Source organism: Pelodiscus sinensis, chromosome 6 (genome assembly GCF_052426305.1).
Source record: "Pelodiscus sinensis isolate ZL-2025 chromosome 6, ASM5242630v1, whole genome shotgun sequence".
Taxonomy (NCBI): Eukaryota; Metazoa; Chordata; order Testudines; family Trionychidae; genus Pelodiscus; species Pelodiscus sinensis.
Window position 1 is genome coordinate 108,099,967 of NC_143057.1, and position 16,083 is coordinate 108,116,049.

Below are 16,083 nucleotides of genomic sequence, written 5' to 3' on the forward strand. Positions count from 1 at the left end.
TTTTGTTGCAAATGGAATTATAACGTGTGATTTACATAAAAGCCCCAGCTCCTACACATAAGGTTCACTTAGGTTTTTTTGTTTGTTTACCTGCCCAGTGCAATGACTAAATCTTTCTCAGATATTTTTAATCCCACGGTCATTGTCCCATTCAGTTCTTTTAGTTCTTCCATGAGTCTCTCTGCCTTCTGCAGACTAAGATAGGATTCTTTGCCAGTGGGACAGTCAAGGAAAAAACACAGTCTAGTAAACAAACAAAACGAAACAGGCAGAAACAAACCAGAAAAGAATCATTTTTGTAGCGCTATCTTTTGTAATATAATTAATACACATTTGAAGCTTTGGATTTCCTGTCACACACTTACAGGAGATAGATTTGAGGAACTTAGTCAAGGGATATAGTAAATTACGTTATTCATTACAATCCATTGTCATCTTTGTTTTCAAAGATCTGCAAATGTACCACATTCCATCCTGAAGCATTTACAATTAAAGAGAGAATGAAGAACACAAGATAACAAGGATTAGGGAGAGCTTGAATATGAGGGATGGTGGGAAAGCAGGAAAAGGAAAGGGTTTAAAATTCTTTGCATTGATTTTTCATCTGGGCTTCATGTAGGATTTTTGGCTTGGTGGAGCCTTTTAGTGAAATGTTACCATTGTACAAATCCTATTTGATATCCTTTTCTGCAACAAAACTCTAAAGAGAAATAAAAATATCAGGGTTGATGCGTAGCTCTAACAGCAAAATAGGATTGGTGAGTAAAAAGTGTGTAGAGGATGTGCCGAACAGGAGACATTTTTCACAGATTTAAGTCCAAAAGGTTCCATTAAACTATCTAATATGACCTCCTGTATCACACAGAACTTAAAAATTTCATCCAGTTTCTTCTGTTTAGAGCCTAATATACTTGTATTTGAATAAAATGTATCTTTCAGAAAGACATTTATTCTCAATTTGAAGACTTCTCATGATGGACAATCCACCTAATGGCTAATCATCCCAACTGTTAAAAATGTGTGTTTTTAGTTTTAATTCCAAACTTGGCTCTGACATTGACTCCTCCTGTAGTCTTGGGAAAGTATTTAACCTATTTGGCCTTGATTTCCCCAACTGTAATAAGAACAAATGCCCACCTATCTCACAAGGATGTTGTGCCACTTGAATACTTAGTTATTGTATAGAGCACTTGGAAGAGGAATAATACTACATAATAAATACTGACAATTATTATATAATAGAAGATTTACCCAGTGTTGCTCTGGTCTTTAATTCAATTATTTTTTTGTTTTTCTTCATCTAAATCATTGCTCTGGGGTGGGGCTGGGGATGAGTTCAGTATGCAGGCTGCCCCTGGGAGAGAGGACTACCTCAGCCCTCTCTCACTGCAGCACGTTGGGGCCTGAAGAGGAGCATCTCTCCATGGCCACTGCAGCTCCAGTGGGCACAGCCGGGGGAGGGGTGCATGTCCTTTAGCTGCGGGACAGACAGAAACACAGACAAACTCAGATATACTGTCGATAGCTGTCTCTGTCTTAACCCCTGCAGGGTTATAGCTACCTAGGTCCCCATCTCTCGCCCATTGCTGCCCCCCCCCCATTATAGTGTTATATTATATAGTGTAACTGTCCCTGCTTTCCATTCCAGATCCCCTGCTGCCTCACTGTGGTCATTATATAGCACAGCCCTCCTATTCCAGGCACATCCAAACCCTGACCTTGCTTTAAGTTATGATAAGAGGAAGCTGCATACCAAATTTGGTGTTCCTAGCTCTTACCTTTTAGGGAGAGTTCTTAGACAGAGGGACAAACTCTCTCAAATATATAGTATTCAAATGTGTATTAGGCATTTTAATAATGAAGTAGTATTGTCAAATGGAAGGATATTTGTTCTGTGCCAGATGTGCTACACCCAAGATATAGTAGATAGTCACAAGAGTTCCTAATATTTCTATTTTGTCCTCTGGAGGTGTATGATTCCCAGTCAGCATGGTACGTTTGGCTGATTCAGCATGCTCTATGGCTTGTGCAGGAAGACCTAGGAGAAGACAATGAATGAGCTTATTAAAAACAACAGCAACTTCAAACTGAAAATAAGTATCAATTTAGACACTAAAGGTGAAATCCCAGCTCTGCTAAAGTCAATTGACTTTATTGGGGTCAGGGTTTCACACCAGACGTATAAGAAAAAATAAGGAGAATTTCAGGGGGACCTTAAAGGTATTTAATACAGACATAAATCAATAGCTATCAGAACAATTGTGTAGATGAAAATGTAACAAGTAGGGAAAACAGGCAGATGAAAGCACACAGCAGTCATAGCTCGCACAACATTCCCCAGGTGAAACACCTTTTAGGGGACTTGCCATGTTTTATCATTAATAGTCCTAATGCATCCTTCTTCCCATACAATGCACCCAAACATCAATACAGCACACCCCCATCATTCTTGTGATGAGTGGAGAACCTTCAGGAAGAAAACAATTCATTGTTGTATGTAAAATGCAGGGCTGGCCTCAGGGCCAGCCCGAGCCATTTTGGCGCCGTAGGCCCCAGGTGCACGGCACCGCCCCCCAGAGCGCACGGCCCCGCCTCTGGGCACATGGCACATGTGCAGGCCTGCCCCCGGGATGTGCAGCCCCTCCTCCGGGTATAGGACGCATGCGTGGGCCAGCCCCCGGGACGCATGGGCGGATGCACGGCGCATGCACTGCCCAGTTGGCCCAGCCACCGCTGATAGTGTGCAGCCCGGGGCGGGCTGCACCTGGCCGTGCAGGGCCCTGCAGCCACTGGGGGAAGGGCGCTGCTTAACACAGCCCCTGTCCTGGGCGGCTGCTGCAGCCTGCCGGGAGCTGGGCGCCCCCCCATAGGTTGGTGCCTGGCTAGCCCACCCCTTAGCCCGGCCCTGGCTGGCCTAACCATGAGGTTAACTGAGCCTCAGGGGCCAGACTGTGGGGGGGCGCCATTAGGACCCAGAGTGTAGAAAATTGTGTCTGCTGCTGGTGCATATGCATTCTCTCTGCTCTAGATGCACAGAGATGGTGGAGTGCTGTGCTGGAGGAAGGAGGGCACAAAAGACATAACAGGCAGGCAGGAGAAAAGGTGGCATGGGGTAGTCATTTCAGCTCCCTGCCTCAGGTGCCAAAATGTTGTGGGCCGGCCCTGGTAAAATGATAAAGCAGCCAGGAAAGTAAAGCAGTTCTGAGTACAGTATTGCATATAGCTGGCCAGATTCCATTTCTGTGGGACGCTGGTTCACAGATGCCATATTCTAGTTTAGGAAAGCATGTCAGTAAGCCCCAAAACAAATCCTCAGCTGAGCTGGAAATAGTTGGCCATAATCCCATTTCAGGGATCTCTGCCACAAATTTTCTCTTTCCATGTACCTTCTTTTTCACCACCAGCAAAGGAGATAACCAGGATAAAACAGAGCTATTGCAAAATATTTTCCCTTTCTTCTTTACAGACTTTTTCTTATCATTACTACTTATCTCTATGGTGAGCACACATAGGCCCTGATTTTGATAGATATTCACACTGTACTCAAAGTTGCTAAATCCCTTTTCAAAATGAGATCTCGGCTCCTACATCAGCTAAGCATTGCAATGCTGAGCACAACATAGTGCTTTGTACAGGCAAGGCATAAGAACAGTTACTCTCCTGGGTTAGATCCAGTGTTTTTCTATGACCACGCCAGCTGCTTTAGAAAAAAAAATGAAAACTGGATATAGGAGAAGTTTCTTCCAAACTTCCATCAACTAATAGCTGACTTATGATTGTACAAAGATGATTTTAAAAGTTAACAGGATTATAACTGTGGACATTTTCATTATCCATATAAATGTCTAATTCTTTTTTGAGCCCCACTAAACTCTTGCTTTTTGACTATATCAGGTGGCAATGAGTTCCACATTGTAATGTAAAAAGTGTTTTCTTATATCATTTTAAAATACGTTGCCTTTCAATTTCATTAAATATCTCCTTGTTTTTTTTCATAGGAAGGAATCATTTCAATTATCTCCCTTTTGAGATGGGGTGACAGTACTGAACACAGTATTCCAAGTGAGGGCATAGCATTGATTTATATAATAATGGCATTAGAGATTCATAGTTTTTTGTTTTTTTTTAAACCAGAAGGGACTATCATGATCTAGTGTGACCTCCTGCACATCTCAGAACCAGGAATCTCACTCATTGTATCTGCATCATGCCTGTAACGCCTGTTTGAGCTATAACATATTTTTAGATAGTATCAGAGGGGTAGCCGTGTTAGTCTGAATCTGCAAAAGCGACGAGGAGTCCTGTGGCACCTTATAGACTAACTGAAGTGTAGGAGCAGAAGCTTTCGTGGGCAAAGACCCACTTCGTCAGATGCATTACAATATTTTACTGTTTTGTATGCTATTCTTAATATATTTTGTTCCCTTCTTTACAAGTATTGCACACTGAACAGAAATATGGATTGTACACATGAAGGGCACATCTATGCATCTGGTGTAAAGCTAAAATAAGCAACACAACTTGAGCTACATCAATTGAATAGCTTAGGTCGAAATAGCTTTTTTCAGCTTTTGGCGCAGTCTACACAGCAGGAAGCCCGAGAGAGCACTCTTCCTCCGATTTCTCTTACTCCTTGTAAAATGAGGGTTACAGTTATTCCGAAATAACACTGCTGTGTAGACGTTCCCCTATTTGCTACATTAGTTACACTAATTCTCTCTGGCATGAGAATTACATTCCTTTAGACCGCAATAAAGAGGACGTATGCAAATATATAAGGAGATCTGTCTGACAGCAAGGAGAGCTAATTCCCTGAAATTGCTCCAAGACATTTAGGATTCTGTGATTATGAAACTCAAGGAATTTACTCACTTTGGATACAAACAACATTTCTTGTATTTCTAAACATCAGTAGCTCTCAAAGCAGATCCTTAAGAGATCTGTGCTCAGGGAGTATCTCAGTGTATATTTTAAAATTCAAATTAAAGGTAGATGGCAGCACTACTCCAGTTTGCACATTTCTATAGGTCAGTACAATTATTCTGATCACTCTTAGCATACATATTAGTGTAGCTCACTCCCCAGGCAGAAATATCTGATGCAATCCAGGAATGCATATGAAAACAGGAAAGCCTTGGCTGAAATTTGCCAAAGTCCTCCAGAAGCTAGATTTTTAGTCTGATATGCATAAAAAAGTTGAAAACTTGTCTTGTACATCAAATTTTTTTGTGAATAACAGAGTTGGGAGAAAAATAAGTTGAGGTACACTTAATCCACATAATTTCTATTAGGAACTGTGTTTTAAGGTTTGCAACTCCATGAGTATTATGGACTATAAAACTGTTTCTCTTACGTCCATTGTTAACTTTGGAAAGTGAAATTATGAAAATGTAACCGCACTTCAATTTTAAAAATGACCGAGTACCTGTTTTTTTTTTTTAATTCCCCTTCATTTGTAATCATTGTTATTGTGGCTCAAGGCCAGGTTATGAAGCAGACAAGATGACACAGCATGCGGAAATATAATTTCAGTTCTTCTTTGAGAAGGCGAAGGAGCCCCTCATGACATTTTCTACCACAGAACTGAAGTTAACTCTCAAACTTGCTTTGAAACGTATCTGTCCTCCTAATAGTGAAGCTTTCAGTCTGAGGAACCAACTTCAAAGCCACTTGCACATCCCTACATAGTGGCCACTCTCTAGTCTATACACCATGCCTCAATGCTGAATGTGCTAACCTACTCAAGTCAGTGTGAATCCTCTGGTGATCCAGATATTTCTGATTAAGTTAATGTTGCAGGATAAGCACGATGGGAAGAGATGCATCTAAGAAATGCATCATATTCAAGCCAGAAAAGCTGAAATTTGTTGTCATCTTGGTGCAACTCAGCAACCATCAGCCCACAGCTAGTCATGCCAAAACAAACTTCCATTCATCTGCTGAATGCATCGAAGGCCCCAAATCAGACACATCAGGCAACATGTCCATGACAAATGGCATCAATTACATCAGAAAAACTCCACTTGGCAACACACAGAGCTGCTCTCCACCATCAAGTTAGACAATATTTTGAATATTAGGAGTGGCCCTGCTGCTCACTATGACAACATATCACCAGAGCTCTTGAAACACCTCGGGACTTGAGCTCACCAGTGGCTGGTACAGTTCTTCATGAGAGGCCTATGAAGAACAACTTCTGAAAACATGGTCAACAACAGAAGTCATTGCTCTCCTGAAACTGGGGAAAGAGCCACATGGTGTTGCAAGCTATCAACCGATATCTCTGTTTGTGCCATTCAAGGTGTTGGAGCATCTCATTCTTCAGGGTATCTTCCCAGAAGTGGAGTCAATACTCAGCATTAAACAAGCAGGATTTCAGAAAGATGGAAGCATCTACAATCAAGTGCTTTGAAAACATTAAGTAAAAGCAGTTTTCAGAAAAATCTGAAGACTGAGCCATATTGCCTAGCAGCATCATAGGATACAGTATGATACGTGGGGCTCAGCCAAATTATCATGCGCACTCCCAGTCATTGACCTCCTCTTGCAAAGGTATTGCTGAGTGCACATAGGAGTCAAAGTTAGTGTGTCGACAAGACAAACTAATAGTATACCCTAAAGCTCTGTGCTAGTACCGATGCTTTTCAGCCTGTACATGCGTGACCTTGCATACACCCAGTCCAGCAATGTCACATACACAAATGGCAATGTTAGGCCAAACTATGCAACTCCTTGCCAGAGGATATTGTGAAGACCAGGGCTTTAACAGGGTTCAAAAAAGAGCTAGATTCATGGAGAATAGGTCCATCAATGGCTGTTAGCCAGGATGAGCAGGAATGGTGTCCCTAGGCCTGTTTGTCAGAAGCTGGAAATGGGTGTCAGGGGTGTCACTTGAAGATTCCCTGGTCTGTTCATTCCCTTTGGGGCACCTGGCATTGGCCACTGTCAGAACACGGGATCCTGGGCTAGACAGAACTTTGGTCAGACCCAGTATGGCATTTCTTATTCTAAGAACTTGAGGACATCCTACCATTCTGACTTGATTAAGATAGCTGAATAGTGTAGTCAGAGTCATTTACAAGTGTTACTAATACAGTTTCCAGTGTGTTCTCTCTTTATAAAACCAGAGCAGAACCAAGAACTGAATATCTTTCTGAATGGACATTGCTTGAACCATGGATTACCACCGATTTTACCTCAGAGTAACTCTTGATATATTTGGCCAGCAGTTCATGGGAATCAAATGCTGAAATTCTCCAGTCAGCCAATTTAGCCCTCTACAACTCTACAGCAAAATACCTTGCTCTGGTCTGGTTCCATCAGTCTCATGTCAAACTGGATGACACACAACTACACTCAGGGTATGTCTACAGTACCCTCCTATTTCGAAACAGGAGGGTAATGTAGGCATACCGCAATTGCAAATGAAGCCCGGGATTTGAATTTCCCGGGCTTCATTTGCATAAACCGGGCGCTGCCATTTTTAAATCCCGGCTGGTTCGAACCCCGTGCCGCGCGGCTACACGCTGCATGAACTAGGTCGCCTAGTTCGAACTACCTAGTTCGTTCCGCGTGTAGCCGCGCGGCATGGGGTTCGAACCAGCCGGGATTTAAAAATGGCGGCGCCCGGCTTATGCAAATGAAGCCCGGGAAATTCAAATCCCGGGCTTCATTTGCAATTGCTGTATGCCTACATTACCCCGCTAGTTCGAACTAGCGGGGTAGTGTAGACATACCCTCAGTCCTGAGCACTGAAATTGAAAGGATTCTGCCATACCAGTACCATGGCTCTCTGTTAAACAGCATTATTCCTTTATATATCATGAGAATTCTAGAGCCAGAATAACTTGGAAAACCTGGGCAAGCCTGAGTCTGCCACTAAACACAGAACTCTCTGACTACCCAAGAGTGTGCTTGTCATTGAGACACCCATTGTGGGCTCCAATTTCTCTGTGGGCATTGATGTGAGGTGAAGAATGATCTGGGTCTGCAGCTGACCTCAGAAACCAGTTTCTTATAACTGACCTGACCATGCGTGTGCCTGGCTTTGATTTTCCACACTACTCAAGGGCCCTTCTGAACCTGATTTTGACTGGGCCAAGGTTTATGGGCAGGCATCCTTCATGCATTGGGCCAGTAAGAGCATCTCAGAGGCAGCTGACCAGATTTGACAATGGACTGAGGACTCTGCATTTCAATGATGAAGCTTGTAAGCAAGTTGGCTTGGCAAGCTCCACATCCATGAAGTCATGATTTATGCAATGAGTGTGTTATAGCCAACCATAAGGCACAGATACAAGTGGACAGCTCTCTTACTAACCATCAGTCCTCAGCCAAATTCTGCTCTCACATATACAGATGTGAAACCATTAACTCAGCTTTGGCTCCAATATAAACTTATACCATGGATGAATTTTGCTCACTAATCTCTAGTGTTGGAAAAAATGAATTGCTATGCACTCTGAGGTGAAAACATGTGTTGACCCTTCTGATACCAGTGTTCTGTTTTCCCCCCTCTGTCTTATAGTGGCAGATAGGGCCTTGCAGGTCAGCTTTCTGGTGGAGGAGAAATCAGTGATGCAAATTCTGGGCATGTCCTAAGTGCAAATTCTGGGCATCTCCTTGCTTTATCACACATATACACTAGTCCGGGAAACGAAGAAGCTACAAACAGCTCCCAGGCAATCTCTTCTTTCAGAAGACTCAGACAGGCATTCCCAGGAAGATACTTTGTCTCCAGTACTTTTTCCAAAAACAGAAAATAAAGGCAGAGCACAAACTCTGTTATCTGCCAGAGAATTTCTCCAAGGCCAACTTCATAACAAAACTACCACCACCACCCCACTTCTCCATAAAGAAAAAACTTGCTTGCATGGTAAAAAGAATTTGTAAGATCCTGTGTAACATCACCAACCGGTGACTCCTACCATAACATGTCTTTTGATTACTAATGGAGCAAACCTGCAGATACATATGCATGCAAGTAAATTTACTCATCTAGTAGTCCCATTATGGGCTGTGCATAAATATTTGCAGGATCAAAGTAGTGATGCCAGTTTCACTATTTTCTAAGTTTTTGCTGTGGGATAATTGAAATTAGATTCTCACCTCGAAGGATTAGATAGCTGTGAGCCAGGTTGGCGAATGCTTGTGCCAGTTGCCAGTGACCATCTCCATAGATGATTCTAGTAAGAGCCACACATCTAATAAGCTCCCTGTTGGCTTTATGCACCTGAAGAACAACAAAGAGTAGAAATTACATTTGTATAAGCAGAAACATAATTTAGGGGTCTGTTCTTCCCCCAGAGTTTTTTTCAATCTTGGTGGGAAAGTGTCTACATATCAACTAAAATAAAACCATCTGTCCTCTGTTCATCTATTACTGGAATATCATAGTCATGAGTCAGTGTGGTTTTTTACTGTCGGGCCAGATTTGTCCCATTCCAGAACAGTAATGGGGAGGGAGAATTTCTGCAGCAAAGGGTTGGCATAAGAAGTCCTGTATTGCCCATATTAGAAGGAAAGACAGGGCTGAAGAAAGGGGGGGAAGAGTAATTACATCTCTCACGATATGTCTACACAGCAGAGGGTTTTGGTTTTTTTGAAAAACAGCCATTTTTCCAAAAAAATTTCACTTACATCCACACTGCAATCGCGCTCTTTTAAAAAAAATATTCGAAAGAACAGAGAGTTTTTTCCAGAATTGGTAAACCTCTTTCTGCAAAGAAGAAGCCTTTTTCCGAAAGAGCCTCTTTCAGAAAAAGGTGTGTATGGACTGTGAAGAGGGAGCTCTTTTGAAAGAAGAGAAAAGAGGAAAAAGCACACATACCCTGGTGCCCACTCCATCCATAGTAATCACAGCTGAAATGCGAGATAGCGTCCATTCAGTGTGGACGCCTTTTGAAAAAATAGATCGCTTTTTTGATGCGCTTTTGCTGTGCAGACGCTCTCTTTCAGAAGAAGCATTTTTTGGGGGGGGGAAGATCTCTTCTGGAAAAGCTTCTTCTGAAAGAAGCCTGCAGTCTAGACATAGCCTCAGATCCACTAGGATTGTGGGCCACGCTGCTCTAATTTAGAGTATCCCGAAGGAGCTAGCTCAGAATCTGAACAATGCAAAGGTGGCATCAAGCCACCATCTATGTTCATTTCCCCCAACTGGGCAGTGCCGCTTCTCTCTTGGAATCTTTAACAGGGCTGTTTCTGAGACTCTTCAAGGATAGATATTCATATTTATAGTCACCAGAGCTTTGCTGGGGTCTGCCTGCAGTTGCGGTTGGAGGAGGAAGCAGAAGGGGGAACTCCCTGGAAAAGGATCCCTGGGAAAAGGGGCAGGAAAAGGAATTCCTTTTATTGGGAATAGGGTGATGCTGGAGACTTCTGAATAAGGAATGGGAGTGTGAAGAACTAATAAATGAAAGTTCTTCTTCACACAACGTGTAGTCAACCTGTGGAACTCCTTGCCAGAGGAGGCTGTGAAGGCTAAGACTATAACAGAGTTTAAAGAGAAGCTAGATAATTTCATGGAGGTTAGGTCCATAAAAGGCTATTAGCCAGGGAATAGAAATGGTGTCCCTGGCCTCTGTTCGTCAGAGGCTGGAGAAGGATGGCAGGAGACAAATCACTTGATCATTGTCTTCGGACCACCCTCTCTGGGGCACCTGGTGCTGGCCACTGTCGGCAGACAGGCTACTGGGCTAGATGGACCTTTGGTCTGACCCAGTACGGCCATTCTTATGTTAGGAGCTGTAATGGATGAGATCTTTGCACATCGAGGAGTGTTGGGATGGAAGCATAGTAACAGGTTACAAAGATTTTTCAGGCTTGCATATATATGACTATTAATGTTCCAGGATTGTTGAGAAAGAGTTCTCATCAGACACATCATGAGGATAGATGACTAACATCCCACCTCTGCCATTTTTAGGATCAACATCTATATTTGGGTTCCCAAAGATGCTGGCTAATTCTTTGAGTCTTTCCTGCTAGGAACTGAATGACTCAGATGCAGCCTACAAGAAAAAGCCCCTAACTTGAGAAAAATGTGATTGATATATCAGCCTTACTACCATAAAAATAATTTAAAAAAAGCAACAGCGTCACAGCAAACCTGATATCCCTTTGTATGGGTCATTTAAAATTATGTGGAAGGCCCCTGTGATCCATTAAATGTGGTTTTGCGATACTACACTTCCTACAGAAGAAATAAACCCCCTCATGGAGGCTGGATGACACAGGACTTGTAAAACAGGGAGAGAACCTCTGGCCTCGTGGTTATTGGCTTTAATCAGCCTAAACTGGCAGTCACCCAAAGTCATTACCATCCCCTGACTTACTCAGAGATGGCCTATGAGAAATCAATGAGTCATTCAATCCACTTCTCACTAGACAGAGTGCTTATGGCAGAAGCCCCATCACAGTTTGCCACTAGTGCTGCTATTTTGTGCAGTCTTGACCTAGAGCTAAACTACTGTCACCCCACCCTACTTGACAGAACTGTAACATATAGGGGAGGTGGAACTGCTGCTTCCAGTCACCTGTTATTTATTACTTTGAGTTCAGGCCTAGGTGCCACTGAAATACATCAGTATTCAATGGATCGCTATGACCTTAGAGCAGTGGCTCTCAAACTTTTTGGCCAGTGGCTCACCCAGCTAAATGCAAAACTTTCTGAAGACCACCAGCCAATCTCCCATGATGACAAAATGGGTGCAGGAGGGGGTGAGATGCAAGATCTGGCTAGGAGATAGGGTGCAGTAGTAGGCTGAAGATGGGGGATCTGGACAAGAGATAGGGTACAGAAGTGGTCTGAAAGTGTGGGATCTGGCTATTAGTTAGGGTGCAGGAGTGGGCTGGGGGTGCTGGGTGTGGGTGGGAGGTGTGTGTGAGGGGTTTGAGGTGCAGGATCTGGGCATGAGGAGGGGTGCTTTATCTGGCTCTGTCTCCCATCACTCCCAAGCACTGCCTCCCCCCGCTCCCATTGGCTACGATTCTGGCCAATGGGAGCAGTGGGAAAGCCTCCAGGAGAGTGGTTTCCTGTGCTGCCATTTCCCCAGCCATGGGGAAGGGGAGCAGGAACACACAGACCCACTTCCTCCTCCTGTGAGCCAGATCCAGCCCATGAGGCTTGGGGCTTCCCGCCCTCGAGTGAGAATGCGGTGCTGGCAATTCTGCTCACAAGGGTGGGGCTGCAAGACAGTCATGGACCACTAGTAGTTCACGGACCCCACTTTGAGAACCACTTCCTTAGAGATTGTAACTGATTCCAAGGCCATTGTGCTCAGTACTGTACAAACAGGAGACAATTGCTACCCCAAAGAGTTCACAATCTAAATAGACAAGATGGGCAAAGGCTGAATTATTATTCTCACTTCACTGACAGGGAGGCACAGAAGAGATTAAGTGACTTTCCAAAGGCTCCAGAATTTGTGGCAGTGCTGGCAATTGGCCCTAGACCTTCTGAGTCCCAGTCCAGTGCCTCATTAACCATATGAGACCAGCTATTCTGTCACACCAATAAATCACTGCTGAATTTCAGGTCTCAGTACCGTCACTGGCATTTTTCCAAGTAACATAACTGCTTCCACTCCTAGGCTACGTCTAGACTGCCATGACTTTCCGCAAATGCTTTTAATGGAAAAGTTTTTCCGGTAAAATCATTTGCGGAAAAGAGCGTCTAGATTGGCACGGACGCTCTTCTGCAAAAGCACTTTTTGCGGAAAAGCATCCGTGCCAATCTAGACGCGGTTTCGCGCAAGAAAGCCCTGATCGCCATTTTCGCGATCGGGGCTTTTTTGCGCAAAACAATACCGCGTTGTCTACACTGGCCCTCTTGCGCAAAAGCATTTGCGCAAGAGGGCTTTTGCCCGAACGGGAGCAGCATAGTATTTCCGCAAGAACACTGTCAATCTTACATGAGATCGTCAGTGTTCTTGTGGAAATTCAAGCGGCCAGTGTAGACAGCTGGCAAGTTTGCTGCTTTTGCGGAAAAACTTGCCAGTCTAGACGCAGCCCCAGCGTTGGTGACAATGCTCAGAAGTTTCAAACAGAAATGAGGAAATACAGGATTTTTTAAAAGAAGTGTTACAAGCAAAAAGGCCAGGTCTGATTCTTGTTACCTCTTTTTCTTTAATGAACTTTTCTGCCATCTTCTGTGCTTGTTCTAATTTCTCACTTGGTGCTGGAGCACAGTTCATAGACAGTGTCTTTCCTCTCGTTTTCTTTCCTTCACCTTCACTATCTCCTGATGTGCTCTCATTGTTTGACTCATCCAGATGTTCAGAGGCAGTGGTGGTGGCAGTTTCCTGAGATCTGATCATAATAACTGTAAGGCTGTATTACTGGCGATGTTTATTTCAGATTCATCTGTTAATTGCTATGAGGCATTTAAACATAAAACTGGGTACAGTGCTTAAAAATATAACCACAGCAGCTAACTTACATTTAATTATTAGGCTAGAGCCTATAACCTCGATCAAGGTTTTTTTTTTTTTTGTTTTTTTTTTTTAAAAAACAGACTTGTTGTCTGATGGGAGATGATTTATATTAACAAAGCCACTCTTTGCCCCGAATACTCAATATAAGTGAAGAGGGAGCTTTTATCACCCACTAAAACAAAGAGAATGGTTCCTACAGTGGGGAAGGGAAGAAAGGTGGACTAATAGATAATGGGGCAGACAATAAAAATAAAGATTACTCTTTAAAAAGAAAAGCTTATTAACTTACAAGTGAGAGTCCATAGCACCATGACTTGAATCTGTAGGGATATATATCAGGCTATCTTGCATCATCTTCTTATCAAGAAATACTATGGAGGTCTGAACTGCTACCACCCTCAGCCAGAGGTTGAATATAATATGCCGAAAACTGCTCAGAAGTAACATGAATGAAATGCATTTTCTCACAAAATAAACTGGAACAGAACACCCAGTGACCAGTTAACTTCAGAATTATCAATGAGCTCACCAAAACTATCTGTTACCGCATGCTTCCTCTACTTGTATCTCATGTCTTCAGCCCCCTGGAGCCCTGTTTCTACAGCAATGCAAATAAAGAGTACAAAATATTTTATTTGTATTGCAGTGGTACCCCAGCACACACTGTGGTAGGTACTGGAGAAACAAAACAAGACGACAAACCCCCTGCCACAAAGAGCTTCCAAGCTAAGTATAAGATGAGCTATGTCCATTTGACAATCATACTGCATCATTTCTGTTCAGGAGAGAGATTATGTGCATTAAGGTGATAATATTGACCAGGAAGTAAAATTAAGAACATCCTTAAACATCAAACTTTCTAAAGTGTATACAGCTTGTTTTTCCATTTTTCAATTGACTCTCCCCTGTCACTTAGACTGTGACAATCAGCTACAAGTACAGTACATCTAGAAAAGTTTAACTTGCTAACTTGATATATAACCAAGTCAAAATGGAAATGAATAGCTTATTTTTGAGGTGATATTCTGAGTCATCCAGGCCCGAGTACGCGGTTGACCCTCAGTCATACAGAACACTAGAATTTATATCCTTGTTATATAGACATTGTATCTCACCTGAACTATACAGCAGATAGGTTAGATCTGAAAGCATTTGTAGAGTGCTGTCTGGAGTTGCCCTTTACAATTTCCTGTGGTGCATTTGGGTCCACTACAAACTGGGGTGAGAAAGACCAAGTGAAAAGTTGGAGTTTTGGTAGCTGGCTTCACCTCCAATCCTAGAAGAGGAAGTCAGGGTTGGGTAGCCATTTCTTAACTCACTGGTCACAGTGTGATAGAGGGGCTTAATATAGACCAGTGAAGAATCTTCTAGCTCTCTTCTGATGCCAGCTTCAGGGAGTACGTAGCTTGTGAGTTGCCAAGACCAGTGATGCGGAACTGAAGCAACTGGTGCCTGCCAGAGAAGAGGGTGCAACCAGGAGCCCAAGCCAGAAGAGGAAGGGGACATGCAAGAACACCCCTTTTAGCAATTAAAATTTTGGCAGAGGCATAGGGGGCAATGCACCTCCCAAGTGCTACCATGAGTCACCTATAATGCAGGGTATGGTGTGGTGCCCCCCAGTGAAATAGCTGCTAGTGTAGCACAGTCATTTATTTGTGAGAATTGAGGGAGGAGCCAAAGAGATTCAACAAACACACAGGGACTTAATTAGAGCAATTTTGCATGTACATCTCTGCTGCCGCACTGAATTACAGGCTCTCACTGCTCCTTGACTTTCAGGGTCCGATCACTTCCCCAACCCCAAAAGTATTTCCCTTCACCTCTGTATTTTTACATTCTGATCGGTCAGTTACCTCAGCCCAGACTGCTGGAGCACGAGGGGGCTTCTCCGTTAGTCACTCTGCTCCCACCGTCAGCCCAGGGATTTGATAAAATAGCTGCTGCTGTAATGATGTAAGCAGAGTCAGCACACAGCTCACATGGAGCACAGCAGCTGGAAGCAGAAATCCAGGGTGGTACCTGCTCACTGCACTGGAGATGATGGCCAAGAAGGGACCCCACAACCGAGCAGGGCCTGGGAGCTGTTCTCCGTGGACAGGCTGGTTTTGCCGCCTGCTTCCCCCATGAAAGGCTCCGTCAGACCCAGGCAGGTTCTTTGTTACACTTCTAGTAAGTAAATTATCAGGCTCCCTGACCCCTCCTTTAGCCTGGCTCCTCTCACAGGCACCACCTCCATGCTGTCTCCTTGGTGACAGAACATAGGCCTCAGGCTGTAGCCTTGGTGACAGTTCCCATTCACAGCTCAGAGCAAGTTTTGCCAGATTCAATGACCTAGCAACCATTAGCTCACCAGCCTCCTGCACTCCTTGGCTGTGTACAAACACACACCCTGGCACATGCATATTGTTAGGGATTATTGCTCTATTGTGTGCATGCCGATTAAAGAGTAGTGTGTGATCTGTGGGGGCCATGCACTGACCTAAGGGCCCTGCTGGGCTAGGCTAAGCGCTTACTAAGGGGCTCTTTAGCCCACTTTCCTTTGATTCCCTAAACCAGTCCAGCAGCCCTTGACTAGGAGTAGGGCTAACTGAGGGAGAACCAGAGTTTAAATAACCAGTTCCTAAAGGACCAGCTGAGCTAGCAAATGTCA

The 16,083-nt window shown here is 43.7% G+C and overlaps 1 protein-coding gene across 5 annotated transcripts in view; it reads right to left on the bottom strand.

Moving 5' to 3' along the window:
* TTC23L (tetratricopeptide repeat domain 23 like) overlaps window positions 1-15,760 on the bottom strand; it is a 40,403-nt gene extending 24,643 nt beyond the window's left edge. The window contains exons 1-7 of one of the 5 annotated variants that reach the window (XM_075932575.2): window positions 15,453-15,760; window positions 15,287-15,376; window positions 13,723-13,863; window positions 13,116-13,308; window positions 9,109-9,232; window positions 1,888-2,038; window positions 91-216 (exon numbers count right to left, since the gene is read on the bottom strand). In XM_075932575.2, the coding sequence (XP_075788690.2) occupies window positions 91-216; window positions 1,888-2,038; window positions 9,109-9,232; window positions 13,116-13,308; window positions 13,723-13,787 (659 nt within the window). In that variant the 5' untranslated portion in view covers window positions 13,788-13,863; window positions 15,287-15,376; window positions 15,453-15,760. Of the gene's footprint in view, window positions 1-90; window positions 217-1,887; window positions 2,039-9,108; window positions 9,233-13,115; window positions 13,373-13,722 lie in introns of all 5 variants that reach the window. The other 4 variants (XM_075932567.2, XM_075932573.2, XM_089779430.1 and 1 more) reach the window with 4 other exon arrangements.
* Window positions 15,761-16,083: the final 323 nt, after the last annotated feature.